Raw genomic sequence first — 16,191 nt, 5'->3', positions numbered from 1 at the left:
TTTCTGTGTGGGATGATTAATGCAAAGTCCTACTTTCCTCCTTCCTCTGCCACTCTCCTCTAAAGTTTTCTTCCTCAATTGAATATAATGTTGGCATTGCAGTTTTATAAAAATCAACATTAAAATAAGTGTTAAAGTTAATTAATTCTGGAATATCCAATAGAAGAATTAGTCATTGGATATTCACTCGTATATCCATACTATGCTAATAAATAGTGGCAGGTTGTTACATCTGCCAATTTATATTATTAATTAAAAGCTGATGACACATTAGCTTGTGACATGATTATGGTTGTAAGTGTTACAGCATCTCCATCCTGCTACAGGCTGTGTGATGATTTGGTATTCCCACTTCTTTTCTCTACTGTGAAAAACTTTGTTTGTTCAGTCACTGATACCTTGGACTTTCACTTGGCACAAATGTGAGCTCAAACAAAAGCTCAAATATGAGTCCTGACATCATGTGGCTGGACTCAAGGGTAAGGTGTTCATTCTGGTGATACAGAAGAGGCTATGATGACAGAGTATAACCAAAATGAAAACACCAATTTATAATAATCTCATAGAAAGCATGTGGAACCCAGAAAACACAGATCTGGGCGCCCTGCCTTACCCATCACATGTGAGAAATAGTGTATTATGCCATGGTTTACAAAATCATGGAGGATCCCTGCAAGGAGCAATATCCTCATTTTCAGGTGAATAGTCTGGTCCACACCTAGTTTTTACACATTGCTATAAAATACTTTTGCATTTGAGAAGCACAAGCTCTAGGCTAATACTCATCAAATAATTTGTTTTCTTTGGACCTTTGGCAATTGGTGTTATAGAAGGTCTGATGCACTAGGAGAAGGGGGATTCTGGGGGCGGGGGCGGAATTAGTAGTCTTATAACCATGCCACCAGAGATTCACAATTGTAGATAAAACAGGTGAGCAGGTTGTTTCTCTGTCAAGTCGCTTTGGGGCTGATATCCTCTCACCTCAGGACTGCTGAAGGGTAATGGCTGTTTCCTGAATCTGGACAGGAAGACTTTGTCTCATAATTCATTAACAACTGGGCATGGGGACTGAAGATGCTGCCCACAGTGTGCTGAAAACAATGGTCATAACTCATAATACATGTCAATAAAATATTGTTTTGTTTCTTAGACTGTTGCTGTGAGAAATCAGCAACAATTACCTTGAGCAAGATGGCAGAGCAAAGTCTGAGACATGTCATCATTAGGGCTGTCCCTATCTAGCAGGGTGTCAGCAAATGACCTACCCAGGGTGGAGTCACCCAAGGTGGAGCACCTGTGCAAATGTCATTACATAGTGACACAAGTACAGTAATGTTCAGCACACCTGTATTTCCCAAACTTGAAACTACATTAGAATCATCTGGATATTCACTGAAAACCTAGGGCACTTGTGCTCGCTCCATGCCTAGTAGATTAAAATCCCCTCCTCCAGAAATTGCAACTTACTAAGTTTATGGTGGGACCTAAGAATTAATATTTTACCAAAGACCCTAGGGAGTGCTAATTTCTAAGTAAACACGGGAAACACTCTTCTGGACCATCCAGTGGAGTTTTGTGTGTAAAAAGACACAAATTAATCATGCTTGGAATGATCTATATGCTTCTATAGAAATAAAGAGATATGTAAAAATACATACCTCCTGCTTTTTTTGACGTTTACTTTTGTAAAGTTGTTCTCTCTTGAGTGATTTAAAAGCAAACTGAAGGAAAATGACTTGTATAAAAAGTTCACATCCTCAAATAAAATTTTTCATATCCCCAAATTGGAAAGAACCGAAATTTCCATCAAGCAGTGAATAGATAAACAAGTTGTGGTGTATTCAATGCTACTTAGCAATAAAAAGAAATTAAGGATGTGGGTGGTGGCACGCGGCACGGCAATGGCAGCAGGCGGCAGCGATCCACGGGCTGACGATGTAGAGGAGGACACTTCACAGCTCCTTTTTCCTAAAGAGTTTGAAACAGCGGAGACCCTTCTAAATTTAGAAGTTCATATGCTTCTGGAACATCGAAAGCAATAGAACGAGAGTGCAGAGGATGAACAGGAACTCTCAGAAGTCTTCATGAAAACAATGAAACTACACAGGCCGTTTCAATGGTTTCGAAAACAGAGAGACCATTGCCAGTGTTCGTAGCTTGTTACTCTAGAAAAACCTTCATAAATTTGAGTTGGTCTGTTTGGCCAACCTTTGCCCAGAGACTGCTGAGGAGTCCAAGGCTCTAATCCCAAACTTGGAGGGGTGGTTTGAAGATGAGGAGCTGCAGCAGGTTCTTGATGATATCCAGACAAAGCACAGCTTTCAGTATTAATCCCTAAACATCACTGCTGCTTGGAGAAACTATGGCCCCACAGGGTCTGGGGCTGATTTGCATAGACATTTCATTGTAGAAGACAGTTGGGAATTCCTTTGGAGAAAACAGCCCAACTTGCTGTTGGGTTAGGTTGCTGTTTCAAATAATTCGTAGGTCCAGGTGACATGTAATCTTGGAGCAGCCTTGTGCAGTGGCTGCCAGTGGCTTCCTGAGTGTGCCCTGGGAAGTGTGAGGTGGCTCGGGTGGGAGGGGGTGTCATATTAGCCACACTGTTGACTCCCTCATTCATGACTTTTGGCCCCCACGTTATCTTGTATTCTTAATACTTCATGTTTTAATTTCAGTATGTTTATACGTTTTGAAACTAGACCAGAACATAGTAGACTTTATAGAGAAAGACCAGTTTTATCTAGATGCCAAAGGAAGAATTAAACCACTGTTATTGTTTGAGACTTTTTTTTTTTTTTTTTGGAGATAGGGTCTTAACTCTATTGCCCAGGCTGGAGGAGTGCAATGGTGCAATCATGGCTCACTGCAACCTTCTGGGATCAAAAAATCCTCCTGCCTCAGCCTCCCAAATGGCTGGGGCCACAGATGTGCACCACCACTCTTGGCTAATTAAAAAAAAATTTTTTTAAATTTTATTTTAAATAGAGGGTGTGTCTCACTATGTTGCCCAGACTGGTCTTAAACTCCTGGCCTCAAGTGATCCTCCTGCCTTATCCTCCCAAACTGCTGAGATTACAGGTGTGAGCCACTGCACCTGGCCTGAGGAGTATGTAAAGTTCCTGGGCCTCTGTGCATGCCTGAGCAGCTGCTGTTCAGAGACTTCAAGCAGCTCTGTGTCAGACCCCAGGTCCTGGTAACGTGCGCTCACTCCACCTCCTGATCTGAGGGTTGCAAAGATTCATGGGAGAAGTGTGGTTTCCTGCTTCCCTTGGCGGGGTGCTGGGGATTCCCTTGGCTCTCTGTCGCCAACAGGAGGACTGTCACCTCGCCCTGCTTTCGTTTGTTCTCTGTGGGTCGAGTTGTTTCCCTGATCAGTCCCAATGCGAGTACCTGGATATATCAGTTGAAGGTGCTGTATTTACTCACCCCTTTTTGTTATTTTCCATGAGTGCCACACACTGCAGCTGCTTCTCATTGGTCATCTTGGCCCCCACCAGCAGTTCTTAATTCTAGAGAAAACATTAAGTTATTCAGGAGACAAAAGGTAATCATAATTTACTATATAGCCTAATTGTCAGTAATGTTTATATTGCAATAATAGTGTATACACTATCCAAAATCATGATGTAAATATTTTGGAAGGATGCATGGATGAATGAGTGTGTGTGTGTGTGTGTGTGTGTGTGTGTGTGTGTGTTTGTGTAGTAGGGAGTTAGATGAGTTGTGTATGACAATTAAAACTATTTTCCATGGAAGGATGTTAACACATAATGGCTCAAACAGAAAAATCAAGAAATAGCACCACACTCATAGTACTTTGAAAAATGGAGGTAAATATCAAAAACAATTAAAAGAGTAAAAACTGGTTTCCTCTGAGCAGCAGGAAATAATGACTATTCTGTTTTGTAACAAGACTTTGAAGCCTGAGAAAACAGACTACGTTTATGTGAAGCTTTTGTTTCTGGAGATGAAAATAGCAGAGCCAAGAGGAATGATGAAAAAATTAATTGTTGGACTATATGGAAAACTCAGGCTGTGTTCATGGTCTTTGAGTGAACTATTTTCAAGTAAGTGGTCTACCCCTTGTTATTTGAATTTAAGATAGTTTACTTTTGTTATTAATACTCTTTCTGTTTTAAGCAAATTGTGATTGTCAATTTTACCAATGGGTTGGAGGCCATAGACTGAGAAAGCAACCCTCCTTTTCTGCACTGGAAGGATGAACCATCATTCTGCCTGTGGGACCTTGCTCTGACATTGCCTTGGATTGGAATCCAAGTCTATGGAGAGGGACTATGTGTTTTCGTTCTTCGTGGGTCCATGTCTTTAAATTTTAATATAGTATTTTTATGCTTAAAATGGTCATAAAGGATTTCATTTTACTTTTTCCTTCTGTAAGATTTAGATAAAAGACTTTCTGGCTTTCTCATATAACTGGCTTTATGTTTTCATCTTTATTACTGATGTCTGATTTATTTCTGCCTTTTAAATATTTATTATTTTAGCTTATTTTGTTTTATTTAGATTTACATATGGCTTTTAAAAAAGGTTCTCTAAGAATTTAATGAAGTAATGAGATTATGTAAACACTCAATAAAGAACAGAAATAAACTCAAATAAATATGGAGGTAAATATCAAAAACAGTTAAAAGACAATAAACAAGAATACTTATTGTTGTATTGTCCTGATCATCTCCAGGAAATCCAGGAAATTGCTTTAGAATCCATTTTCTTTCTATGGTGTAAAAGAAATACTGAGTAGGTAAGAAGGAATATTTGTAACAAATATATCTAAGGTCTAAACAAAAGAGACCTATATAAACTCACCCAGATGAATAAACATTACTAGGAACTTTGGAAGAACTGTATGCCCATCCTCTATTCTATCCTCTTCTCTTCCTCCCCACAGATGTAATTGTCATCCTAAATTTGATGGTAACTATTCTCTTAAATTTTGTTATAGTTTTACCATCTATGTATATGCCCCTAAAATAGATATTGTTTATGCTTTAAACTTTATATAAATGAAATAATACTGTATGTATTCTTTTACATCTTGCTTATTCACATTCTTGGGATTCATGGTGATATGTCATGTCAGTTTGGGTGCTTTGATGAGAAGATGTTAAGAGATTTAATGGGAGACATGCCTGAAGGGCAAAAAAGAGGGATCAGGAGTAGGTAGGGAGAGCATTCAGACTGTGAGGCAGGACTGACACCAATGATAGAAAAGAGAGAAGGAAAGGCCAGGTGCGGTGGCTCACACCTATAATCTCAGCACTTTGGGAGGCCAAGGCAGGCAGATCACTTGAGGTCAGGAGTTCGAGACCAGCCTGGCCAACACAGTGAAACCCCACCTCTACTAAAAATACAAAAATTATCCAGCCATGGTGGCACGTGCCTATAGTCCCAGCTACTTGGGAGTCTGAGGAAGGAGAATCACTGGAACCCAGGAGGAAGAGGCTGCAGTGAGCCGAGATCATGCTACTGCACTCCAGCCTGGGCAACAGAGCATCTTGAGACTCTGTCAAAAAAAAAAAAAAAAAAAAAAAAAGAGAGAGAGAGAGAGAAGGAAGGAGGAGTGGGTAGGAAGAGCGTCAGACTGCAGTGCACCTGTGAAGCTCTGAGAAAGTCTCAACCTGGCACATGGGGGAGCCCTAGAGCAAAACTTGGCTGCAGAGGCATTCCACATCAGTAGGAAAGACTGCCATCACTGGCTGGGAGCAGTCCAAGAAAAGAGTGTTCTTGGCAGGAGCACTGCCATGAACCCAAAATTGCAGCAGCTGAGGTTGTCTTCCAACTGTTCTCCTTGTAACAGGTTCTTTTAAAGGGAAGTCTGAGAGTCACACCTCCATGCTCACAATCCACTCTTGTGCTGCATGGACCCCATCCTCTATGTATGTTTGGGAGCAGATCATCCATGCCTCCCATGGGTGTCTACCTGAAGGGAAACTTAGCAGAGGAATGTTAGTGAATGGACTACAGCACCCATTTCTATAATTGGGCCAACAGTTTGTTCTCATCATCTTTTTTCTCCGCTGTCTATTCTAAATTTCCTTTACCCTCAACTAATAGCTTGGCAGGTCTTAGTGGCTTTCCTGGGGATGTGATCAAATCCCCCACTCTGGCGGTCATGTACTTCTTGAGCTGGGGTTACTGCATGCCTATTCACATTTAGTTATTCAAGGGAATACCAAGAGGTGTCCAAATGGATCACTTGGGTTCCACAAATATTACACACATATACCTCCCTATCTTCATATGTAAAAGCAGCTATACCTCCTCTTACATATACTGCTGGATGGCAGCCCATCCTTCCAAAGTATTACCACTTACATGGTGTTCCAGGTATACCTCCAGGAAGCCATTCAATGCTCCAACAGGTTGCTACTTTTGGGTTGACCAGTGAGTCCAGGGAAGTAGTGGAGCAGGCTTATACTGACTTTGCGGGGTCAATTACTACATTTTCAGGATTTTTTGAGTCGGTTGGCAACTTGAAATTGCCCATTATAGTAGTATTTACATCAAGAAAATTGACAAATACTACAAATCAGGGCTTTTCTTTTTTTTCTGGAGAGCCAGTTATTAAAAATGTACTAGTATACCATTAAGTGAACTTAATGATCATGGACCTGTTTCAGCTCTTCCTTCACTATAGGGCCAGTGTTTTGGTTAGATGCTATGTTGTTTTGGACTTCCTGGTTGGATGTTGTATTGCATGGGATTCCATAGGCCCCTGGATAGTGGTTATAGCTGAGGTTCTGAATGTAGGAGAGCAAACCCACACCCAGGCTATGTATTCATCCCTGTGAGGACAAACTGCTTTACTTCCAAGAGGGAGGGGACTGATATACTTAACCTGCCACCACAAGTTTCTGTCTCAGAAAGTTCTTGATTTTCCCTTAATCTGAAAAACTTAAGAAATTTTGCAGAGTATGAAATTCCATTGGAAGGTTTCCTTTCTGCATTTTGAGATATCATTCTATTGTCTTTTGGCTTTCATTGTTGTAATTGAGAAGTCAGTTGTCAGTCTTTTGCACCCCTCGAAGGTAATGAGTTTTTATTATCTGCTACTTTTACATTTAATTTTTGCCTTTGGTTTTATAAAATTTCAATCTGATGTGTTTAGAAGTGAATCTTTAAAACATTTATGTTATTTGAGATTTATTGTGTTTTTTGAAACTGTGAATCAGTGTCTTTATTATTTGAGAATATTCCCAGCCATTCTCTCTTCAAATAATAACTCTGCCTTATTTTATCTTTCCTCCTAGGACTCCAGTCAATAGCTTGCACCTTCTCACCTTTTTCTCCACATTTTTTCCACCTTCTTCTGTATTTTCTGGCTTTCCTGTGCCTGTGCTCCAATCTGGATTTCTTCTCATTTGTCTTCAAATTTGCTAATTCTCTTTTCTGCTGTGTGATGCCTACTGCTAAATATAGCTATTAGCTTATTTAATTTAATTTACTTATCATACAGTCATAGAGGTTCTGCTTGACTCCATCAAATCTGTCACTTTCCATAGTTTTCTGTTCTAGAAAAATATTTTCATGTTTTTCATTTGTTTCTTAAACATGGTTAGGATGGTTGCTTTAAGCTGTGTGTAAAAAAATTACAAAATGTGAAGTTTGTGTAGATATGTTTCTGTTATCTTGTTTTGTTTGCTTTGTTTCTTTTTTCTTGTTGTTCTTGTGACCTTGTTTACTCATATGCCTGGTAATCTTCAACTATGTGTGGCTTGTGCCTTTGAAAATGTATCTGAGTGACTCTTCCCTCCTCTAGAGAGACTTTCTTTTTGCTTCTTGTGGAATGAGTTTAGCCTACATAAAATTGAATACAGTTTGATTGTTTTTAGCTCAATGAAGCTATGAGTATTTAGTGTGAAAATCTTTGTGAGAGTCTGTCCCTGGCCACAGCCCTCCAGAAATGCTTCTTTTCTTTTTCTTTCACTCTTCTCCTTTGTTCAGTGCCAGGACAGTCCTCTCCATGGTTCTTAGAGGTTGGAGAAAGGCAATCTAGATTTCATGAGCTTGCCACCTCCCCAGCCCCAACCCTGTGCACTGACTTCTTTATTTTTGTGCTGGTGTGACTACAGTACTGAGCATAAGGTGTACTATATCAGCAGAGAGCATATAGTGGTTTTACTGTTCCCTTATTTTAGATCCTGGTTCTGTAGGTCTGGAGTAGGACCTGAGATTCTGCATTTCTGGCAAGCTTCAAAATAATGCCAATGTATCATCCATAAAGTACACCTTAAGTATTAAAGATGTACACAACAAGGAAAATTTTATCTAATGATTTGGCAATACATGAATAATAGTAGCCAAAATAAATGGTGGAAATTGTGCTATAGGATTTGGGAAAGATTTGCAGGGTAGAGGTGACTATATTAAACTTTGAAGTGAGTAATGAAGGATAGATAGGGATGGACAAAGGAATGAAATCCCAAGACAGGTCTAGTTCTGGATAGCTGAAGAGAGAGAGAAGGCTGCAACTCTAGGCTTTACTCCTGTGGAATTCTTTTCTTGCAGAGTGAGAAGTTTCCTTCATCATATTTGGCTCAGTGTCCTTTCTCAGGAGCATTCACCCTTTTGGCTATAAAGGATGTTTCCTCCATGCTAGAGAGAAATAAGTACAGGTCTTGAACAATCTGGTATCACCACAGCCCTCACCACCTCCACTGATGGCACTGTGGCCTAAGTACCCAGGCCATATAGAGCTCCAAGTATCTATGGGATGGAATAAGAATTTTAAAGGACCTACATCTTAGCTGTTGTCACAAATGAGTTTGCATTCATATGTGCAGCATCCAAACCAATATGTTTTGTCTGTTTGCATCTTCATACCTATGGAAGGACCTTGGGCCTCTTCCCCCAAGATATTCATGTGGGTTCAGTTCTGTGCAGAGAGAGTGGAGCTGATGTCATAGGCTCTGAACTTTCTTCTTTGAGTATGGAAATCATCTTATGCTAATGGAGACCTGAGGAAGCTCCTCTTTATAAACTCAGCGTGATACCAAATTCTAATTTTGACTCAGGGATACCTGCTACACATTTAAATTTGGGCTATACATGATTTCACACTCTTGAGGAGATGACTGTGGGGCTCCCTGGACAAAATTTTAATGGCCTTTTATATCATACCATGCAGTAGGAATATCTGGGAAGGAGACAGGGTGTAAACAGAAGGAAATTCTCCTGCTGGCCAGATAGGTCATTGATGAAGTTGCAAAAAAACCGAGATCTGAGATGATCTATTGGTAGTCACAGCAAAAATGCTGACTGAGATAAACAGGTCAATCTGGGGCTTGGTGACAGACATAGGGGACTCATTAGGTCAGTTGCTCCAGGAAGCTGTCACTTATGGAGAGCTTTTCATGCTCTTCTTTAACCCACATAACAGCCCAGCAAGGTGTAATGCATTTCATATGAGTCATCTGAGGATCAGGGATGTGATAGAATTTCTCCAAAGACACAATTCCAAAAGTTGCAAAACCTAATTTTGAATGCACATCTTTTGAACACAAGTATTTTGCTTTCAAACACCAAACTACTGTGTTAGTTTGGGTTCTCCCCAAGGCAGATCCTGGATGCAGGGAGCTCATTCAGGGGATTATTCCAGGAGATCCAATAGAGAAAATGCTAGTGATCTTGTTACTACTATGGGGCAACTCTGAGAAACCTTAGTGTTATCGTATCAGAGGATGGGGTGGCTGAACATTTGTCTACCAGTTTCTTTCACCACTTACTGAAGTTGCCCCTGAGATGGAAGCCCTAGAGGTGTGAAGCTGACAGATGCTAGGATCTCCAACAGCAGTTGTGAACTCAGGTTGTTGAAGGTATGGAGCAGAGCATCAACAGTATTACCTCAGCTTCCTTTTATTGTAGACCTAATGTCAGGTACTGCGAGCTCAGAGCACTGGGGCATCTGGCAGCCAGGCTTCCTTTCCTGCTGTGTTAGTCAGGAGCCTCCAGAGAGATAGAATCAGTAGGATGTGTGTTTATGCACACAAACACAGACACACATACAGAGTCGGCACTTCGTATCTGCAGGTTCAACCAACCAGCATTGAGGGATGCTGAGCCTGTGGATAAAGAGGGCTGACTTTTTGTATAAGTGGGTTCTGCAGGGTCAACTGACAAACCTGTGTAGAGACAGGGTTTCACTGTGTTGACCAGGCTGGTCTCGAACTCCTGACCTCAGGTGATCTGCCTGCCTCGGCCTCCCAAAGTTCTGGGATTACAGACATGAGCCATTGTGCTTCAAATTTAATTTTTTTAGTCATAATTGTGTAGGCTGAACCAATTAAGATGTCTATGATATTGGCTATCGTTTCTGCTGTTAATATTCAGTCCTCTTCAACTAGGGCACAAAAAGATTAGTTTTTTCCTTGCAAAGTGATGTGGATGGTCTGCTGCTGCAGGTGCTATTTTCAATATTGTCTCACTTCTTAAAATGAGTTGTCCATTGTAAACTGCTGATTTCTTTGGGGCATTGCCCCCACAAACTTTTTATAAGCCATCAATGATTTCACCATTCTTCCACCCAAGTTTCACCATAAATTTGATTTTTGTTCTTGCTTCAATTTTAGAAGAATTCATGTTGCTCTTATAGGGGCTCTTTTCAAACTGATGTCTTACCTTTCTTAGTGCCTCAAACTAGATCCTGTTCAAACATCTTATAACAAGTTAGTAGGAGTTTATTTTGGTGCAAAATAATTCAAAATCCATGCATAGTTTTTTCATAATATGCATTTTCCATGAACTTTTTGATGACCTCTTGTATGAAAGGGGATTTATTAGGGGAATGAACTCATGCAATTTTGGAGGCTGAGAAATCCCATGACAGACCACCTGCAAGCTGGAGACCCTGGGATGCAGGTAACATGCTCAGTTCAAGTCCTAAAGCCTCAGAACTAGGAAGCCACTGGTGTAATTCTCACTTTGGGATAGAAAGCCTGAGAACCCAGGGAGATGCTGATATTAAGTCCTGGAGTCCAAAGTCTGGAGTTATAATGTCCAAAGGCAGGAGAGAATGCCCCAGCTCCAGGAGAGACAGCAAATCACCTTTTCTCTGTCTTTTTCATGCCATCCATGCCCCCGGCCAGTTGGATGGATCCCACCTACGTTGAGGGTAGATGTTCCCCACTAGTACACTGACTTACACACCAATCTTCTTTGGAAACACCCTCATAGACTTACCCCAAACTAATGTATTACCAGTTCTTTAAGTATTCCTTAAACCAGTCAAATTGACACTTAAAATTTACTATCACGCTACCTATACTAGAGATAGTGATCTAGAGTCCATTGAGGTGGCTAGAGTGCTCAGGAGCTGGCTTTGCTACAGTAAGACTCCCTTCTCCCGTGGAGAAGCAGCATGCACAGTGGCTCTGAGAAGCTGGAGGAGGGTCACTGGAGTCAGTGGGCTGCTGGTCTGAAATTGACCAAGAATATAGTTCCTGTGGACCAGGAGTGATTAGAAGCTACAGAGGTCTTGAGAGACCCATCCCTCCTCAGTCTACCTTGCACTTACTGAGGGCTCCCACTCTTAGGAATAATTCCATTGTTTCATTTTGTGGCATCAGAGATGAGTCATTGACCCGGAAGAAGTCCCGTAATGTTTCTCAACTCAGTATCTGTGACTGTATTTCCTGCTCTTAAAAGTTTAGCATGCCCTCATTTTTCAGGTTGCTTGGAGAAGTCTTAACCATGCTGTTCACATAAAGAGTCACTAAATCCTCTGGCATCAGGAACTAGAAAATATCCTGAGTGTTGGGCAGTGCCAGACTTAGTGAGGCAGAACTTCCTTCCTTGCCCATGTGGATAAAAGGCCTGGGCCCTGTTACAGCCTGTCAGAAAACCCAAGTGCAGTAGAAGCCATTGTTCATAACGGTAGGGATACAGGGTCCTTCGTAACAGATTATCAGTGTGGCCTATGCTGGAAAGTCTGGTGACCTCTGATTTTTTTTGCTTCCAGGTCTTTGGCCTTGGCACTCTTTGTCATATTAGAGTTTCTGGGTCTAGGCCTGGGCAGGATTCATAGGTGCAGCTGCTTCTGCTGGAGGTAGACTGCATCCAACAAAGTCAGGGTGCTGGGTGAGTTCTGGGAGTATAGATTCTGACTGGGGTCACTGCTGGGCTGGCCACCAGTCTTTCCTCTGACCCAGGGTTAAACTGTGGCTTGGGACTGACTCAGGTCCTCACTTGGGGTCGGTCTGCACATAAAAGGACTCCTATCCTTGGCAGTTCTGAAACAACACCACCACAATGGAAAAAGGTAAAGATCCTCATGGAAGGGCGAAAAATTGACAAGGGGGTGATATTCTGTGCTCTCATTCTTACTAATTTACATTGTGACTTTCTCAACAGCATTGAAAATTGACACACCTCAGCGGGGGAGCATTCAGGATATCAATCATCGGGTGTGGGTTCTTCAGGACCAGACGCTCATAGCAGTCCCAAGGAAGGACCGTATGTCTCCAGGTGAGTAGCCACGGTCTGTGAAAGGCAGCTCCTTTGGCCAGTGCTGTTGTGTGTTTGGTGCTCAGATGTTATTCTACAGTGGGCTTGTTAACCGGGCATATCTACAGAGAGGAGCATCTCACAGACAATAATGAATAGAGGGTGAGCATAAGGTTGTTCTGGGACTATGGTCATGAAGTCAGAGGAGAGAGAGAAGGCGTAAGGGAGACTGAAGGGTCAGCCTATGAAAAACAGTGGAAGACATATTCTGAGAAACTTCAGGGAGTAAGAGTAGGACAAAGAGGGTAATCTATGGGAGGACCAGTTTTTGAATCCATGAAAGACTGACTTTTCTAATGGAAAGTGTTCCCCAAACATAGGATGGGGGTCCGGGTTAGGTGGTGGGTGGTGAGGTGACCATTCTATGAGTGCACTGTGAGTGTCAGTTAGCAGATTCCCTTAAAACTCTGGCTCAGAGGTACCACCCTGGAAACGGCACCTGAACACCACTTTTCACATCGTGTTCCCAGTCACTATTGCCTTAATCTCATGCCGACATGTGGAGACCCTTGAGAAAGACAGAGGGAACCCCATCTACCTGGGCCTGAATGGGCTCAATCTCTGCCTGATGTGTGCTAAAGTCGGGGACCAGCCCACACTGCAGCTGAAGGTGAGTGTGGAAGACAGGTCCTGCCATTTATTTGATGGAAACTCAGATTTTAGGATCTTTTAAAAGACAATGTACTTATTATGCTCATGCATTTTTATTTTTGGTTTCCTTGGGGTTGGTATATGTTATGAAAGACTAAGAAAAATTGCAGGGACATTTTGAAACAAACCTACTAAAATGACTTATTATTTTAACTTACAAAAATATTAATAATTTGGCAAGGATGATGTCTAACTTCAATAGAACACACACACAGAGTAAAATCAGCAAGGACATTTTAGCAGTTAATTATCACAAAGTAGATGAACTTATTAAAACATCTTTTTGGCAAAAAATACATTGCAACTTTAAATGAACAAACATAATTCTCTGTAACAAACACTTCAATAATCGCAATTTTCCATTATTAAAAAAGATAGTTATAGCAGGCCTCTGTGTGCTACAGGAACTCTCTTGACCCTTTTCAGTAAACAAGCATAAGCAGACACTCAACTTGATGACAAGATATAAAACAGTGTTTTTCAGCCAGGGGTGATATTGCTCCAGGGACATTTGTCAATGTCTGGAGATGTTTTGGTTGTGACAACCTGGGATGGGGGTGTGATACTTGCATTTATCAGGTAGATGACAGGGATGCTACTAAACATCCTATATTATTATACAGGACAGACCCTGAAAACAAAGAATCATCTTGCCTAAAATGTCAATAGTGCTGAAGGTGCAGAAACCTGACAGAAAATAACTGTTTTAATTTGAAATTTACAGTAACTGTTACATAAATATTCTTTAAGTTTCTGTTTCTGAACAACAAATAATGGCCCAATCAGTGCTTTGTATTCTCAAAAACTTTCATGTCAACACATTTTTCAGAGCCTCACATTAAAAACCATTAAAATTTGTAGCCTGAGTTTCAACCATAATCTTAAAAGAATTTAATTTATATGATTTTCAATCCCATAATATGAAACAGAGGTCTCCAAGCTGCTTCAATGAGTAGGGAATGCTATCCTTGGACGTGGAATATCAGTGTGTAAAGAATGTGAAACATTCAAACAGTTATGTTTCTTGCTGGTGTCTCCTTCGCACCCTTCAGGAAAAGGATATAATGGATTTGTACAACCAACCCGAGCCTGTGAAGTCCTTTCTCTTCTACCACAGCCAGAGTGGCAGGAACTCCACCTTTGAGTCTGTGGCTTTCCCTGGCTGGTTCATCGCTGTCAGCTCTGAAGGAGGCTGTCCTCTCATCCTTACCCAAGAACTGGGGAAAGCCAACACTACTGACTTTGGGTTAACTATGCTGTTTTAAGGTCAGCTGGGTTTGGAGGATGGTCTCCATGCAGGGAAAATCTTAGTGTAATCTTAGCCTGGAATGGGCAGGGAGAATTTGTTATTGGACTTTCCACCTAAGAGTATCTTGCTGCCTCCCAATATATTCATGCAGTGACCTAAGTGCTGGACTGGTCCCTCTCCCTGGGGCCATGTGGAAAATAGTCCAGGGAAATTGAGGGCCTTGCCATGAGCATGTGGCTGAAATATGGCACCATTACAAAAATAATAAAGAAAGCTCTACTTAACATAATTGCTAATAATGCTCCAAGTAAAAATGAGGGTGGTGACTCTTAAATTTTAAGTCCAGGTCTCTGGATTTTCAGATACATTCCTCTGTGAGGGAGTATCAAGACCTTTTGGATTCTGACAAGGAGAAGCAGATATAAATGTTCCATCAGAAAGAGAGGACCAAAAAGAAAACTGCGCCGCTCCTGGGCTTGGCTTATGTCTCAGTGAAGTTACATATGCTGGTGCTGGTTTGGGTGAAGAACTGCTGTGGTTTATGAAGCTTTCTTTTTTTTTAATTTTATTATTATTATACTTTAAGTTTTAGGGTACATGTGCACGACGTGCAGGTTGGTTACATATGCATACATGTGCCATGCTGGTATGCTGCACCCATTAACTCATCATTTAGCATTAGGTATATCTCCTAATGCTATCCCTCCCCCCTCCCCCCACCCCACAACAGTCCCCGGTGTGTGATGTTCCCCTTCCTGTGTCCATGTGTTCTCATTGTTCTATTTCCACCTATGAGTGAGAAGATGTGGTGTTTGGTTTTTTGTCCTTGCGATAGTTTGCTGAGAATAATGGTTTCCAGCTTCATCCATGTCCCTACAAAGGACATGAACTCATCATTTTTTATGGCTGCATAGTATTCCATGATGTATATGTGGCACATTTTCTTAATCCAGTCTATCGTTGTTGGACATTTAGGTTGGACATTTAGGTTGGACATTTAGGTTGGTCGTCAGTGTGGCGATTCCTCAGGGATCTAGAACTAGAAATACCATTTTACCCAGCCATCCCATTACTGGGTATATACCCAAAGGACTATAAATCATGCTGCTATAAAGACACATGCACACGTATGTTTATTGTGGCACTATTCACAATAGCAAAGACTTGGAACCAACCTAAATGTCCAACAATGATAGACTGGATTAAGGAAATGAAGCTTTCACCTAAAGTGTTATCACTGGACCTCAAAAGCATTAAATTTGTGAAATAAAAATTTTGACATCTCAGTGGCTCTTTTATGAATCAAATGGCTTTAGTGGAATATTGTGGTTATAATATTGATTCCTTGCATTTTTAAGGAGTTTTATAGTTTGTAAAGCAGGCTCACACAAAGGCTCTTGTTTCTAAGAGGAACCAGTAAGATTGTTGGGGAGGGTGGTATCTTCCCAAACTCAGGTTTCTCCAGGCCTCACTACTGGGGTGGGTGGGACAAATAGTGCTTCACTAATAGAAATTTCACTCCCTATTTCAGTGAACAATGCAGGTGCACAGCTATCTGAAAAACCCTCCCTGCCTCTTCTGGCAAGGGTTTCTGAGAGTCTACTGTGGGTTTTTCCTGTGAACTCACAAACCATAAACTGACATGGGTCCCGTTCATCTAGAGAACATTTATTTTGAAGACTTCTTTTTAATCCTCTCTTATTTTGAAGACTTCTTTTTAATCCTTTCTTATTTTGAAATAAGTTTTCTTCTTACAGAATATTAGC

The 16,191-nt window shown here is 41.1% G+C and overlaps 1 protein-coding gene and 1 pseudogene across 4 annotated transcripts in view; both read left to right on the top strand.

Moving 5' to 3' along the window:
- The window catches only part of IL36G (interleukin 36 gamma), a 212,973-nt gene extending 198,455 nt beyond the window's left edge, over positions 1-14,518 (top strand). For all 4 annotated transcript variants that reach the window (XM_016949266.3, XM_063789402.1, XM_016949265.3 and 1 more), the window contains 4 exons: positions 3,917-4,070; positions 12,373-12,486; positions 12,996-13,135; positions 14,229-14,518. In XM_016949266.3, coding sequence (XP_016804755.1) covers positions 3,917-4,070; positions 12,373-12,486; positions 12,996-13,135; positions 14,229-14,441 — 621 coding nt within the window. In that variant the 3' untranslated portion in view covers positions 14,442-14,518. The remainder of the gene's footprint in view (positions 1-3,916; positions 4,071-12,372; positions 12,487-12,995; positions 13,136-14,228) is intronic.
- On the top strand, positions 1,846-2,416 carry LOC100608321 (DNA-directed RNA polymerase II subunit RPB4-like; annotated as a pseudogene).
- Positions 14,519-16,191: the final 1,673 nt, after the last annotated feature.

This window comes from Pan troglodytes, chromosome 12, assembly GCF_028858775.2.
Source record: "Pan troglodytes isolate AG18354 chromosome 12, NHGRI_mPanTro3-v2.0_pri, whole genome shotgun sequence".
Lineage (NCBI taxonomy): Eukaryota > Metazoa > Chordata > Mammalia > Primates > Hominidae > Pan > Pan troglodytes.
The sequence above is the reverse complement of the archived record's forward strand: the minus strand, read 5'-3'. Positions and strand labels throughout refer to the sequence as shown.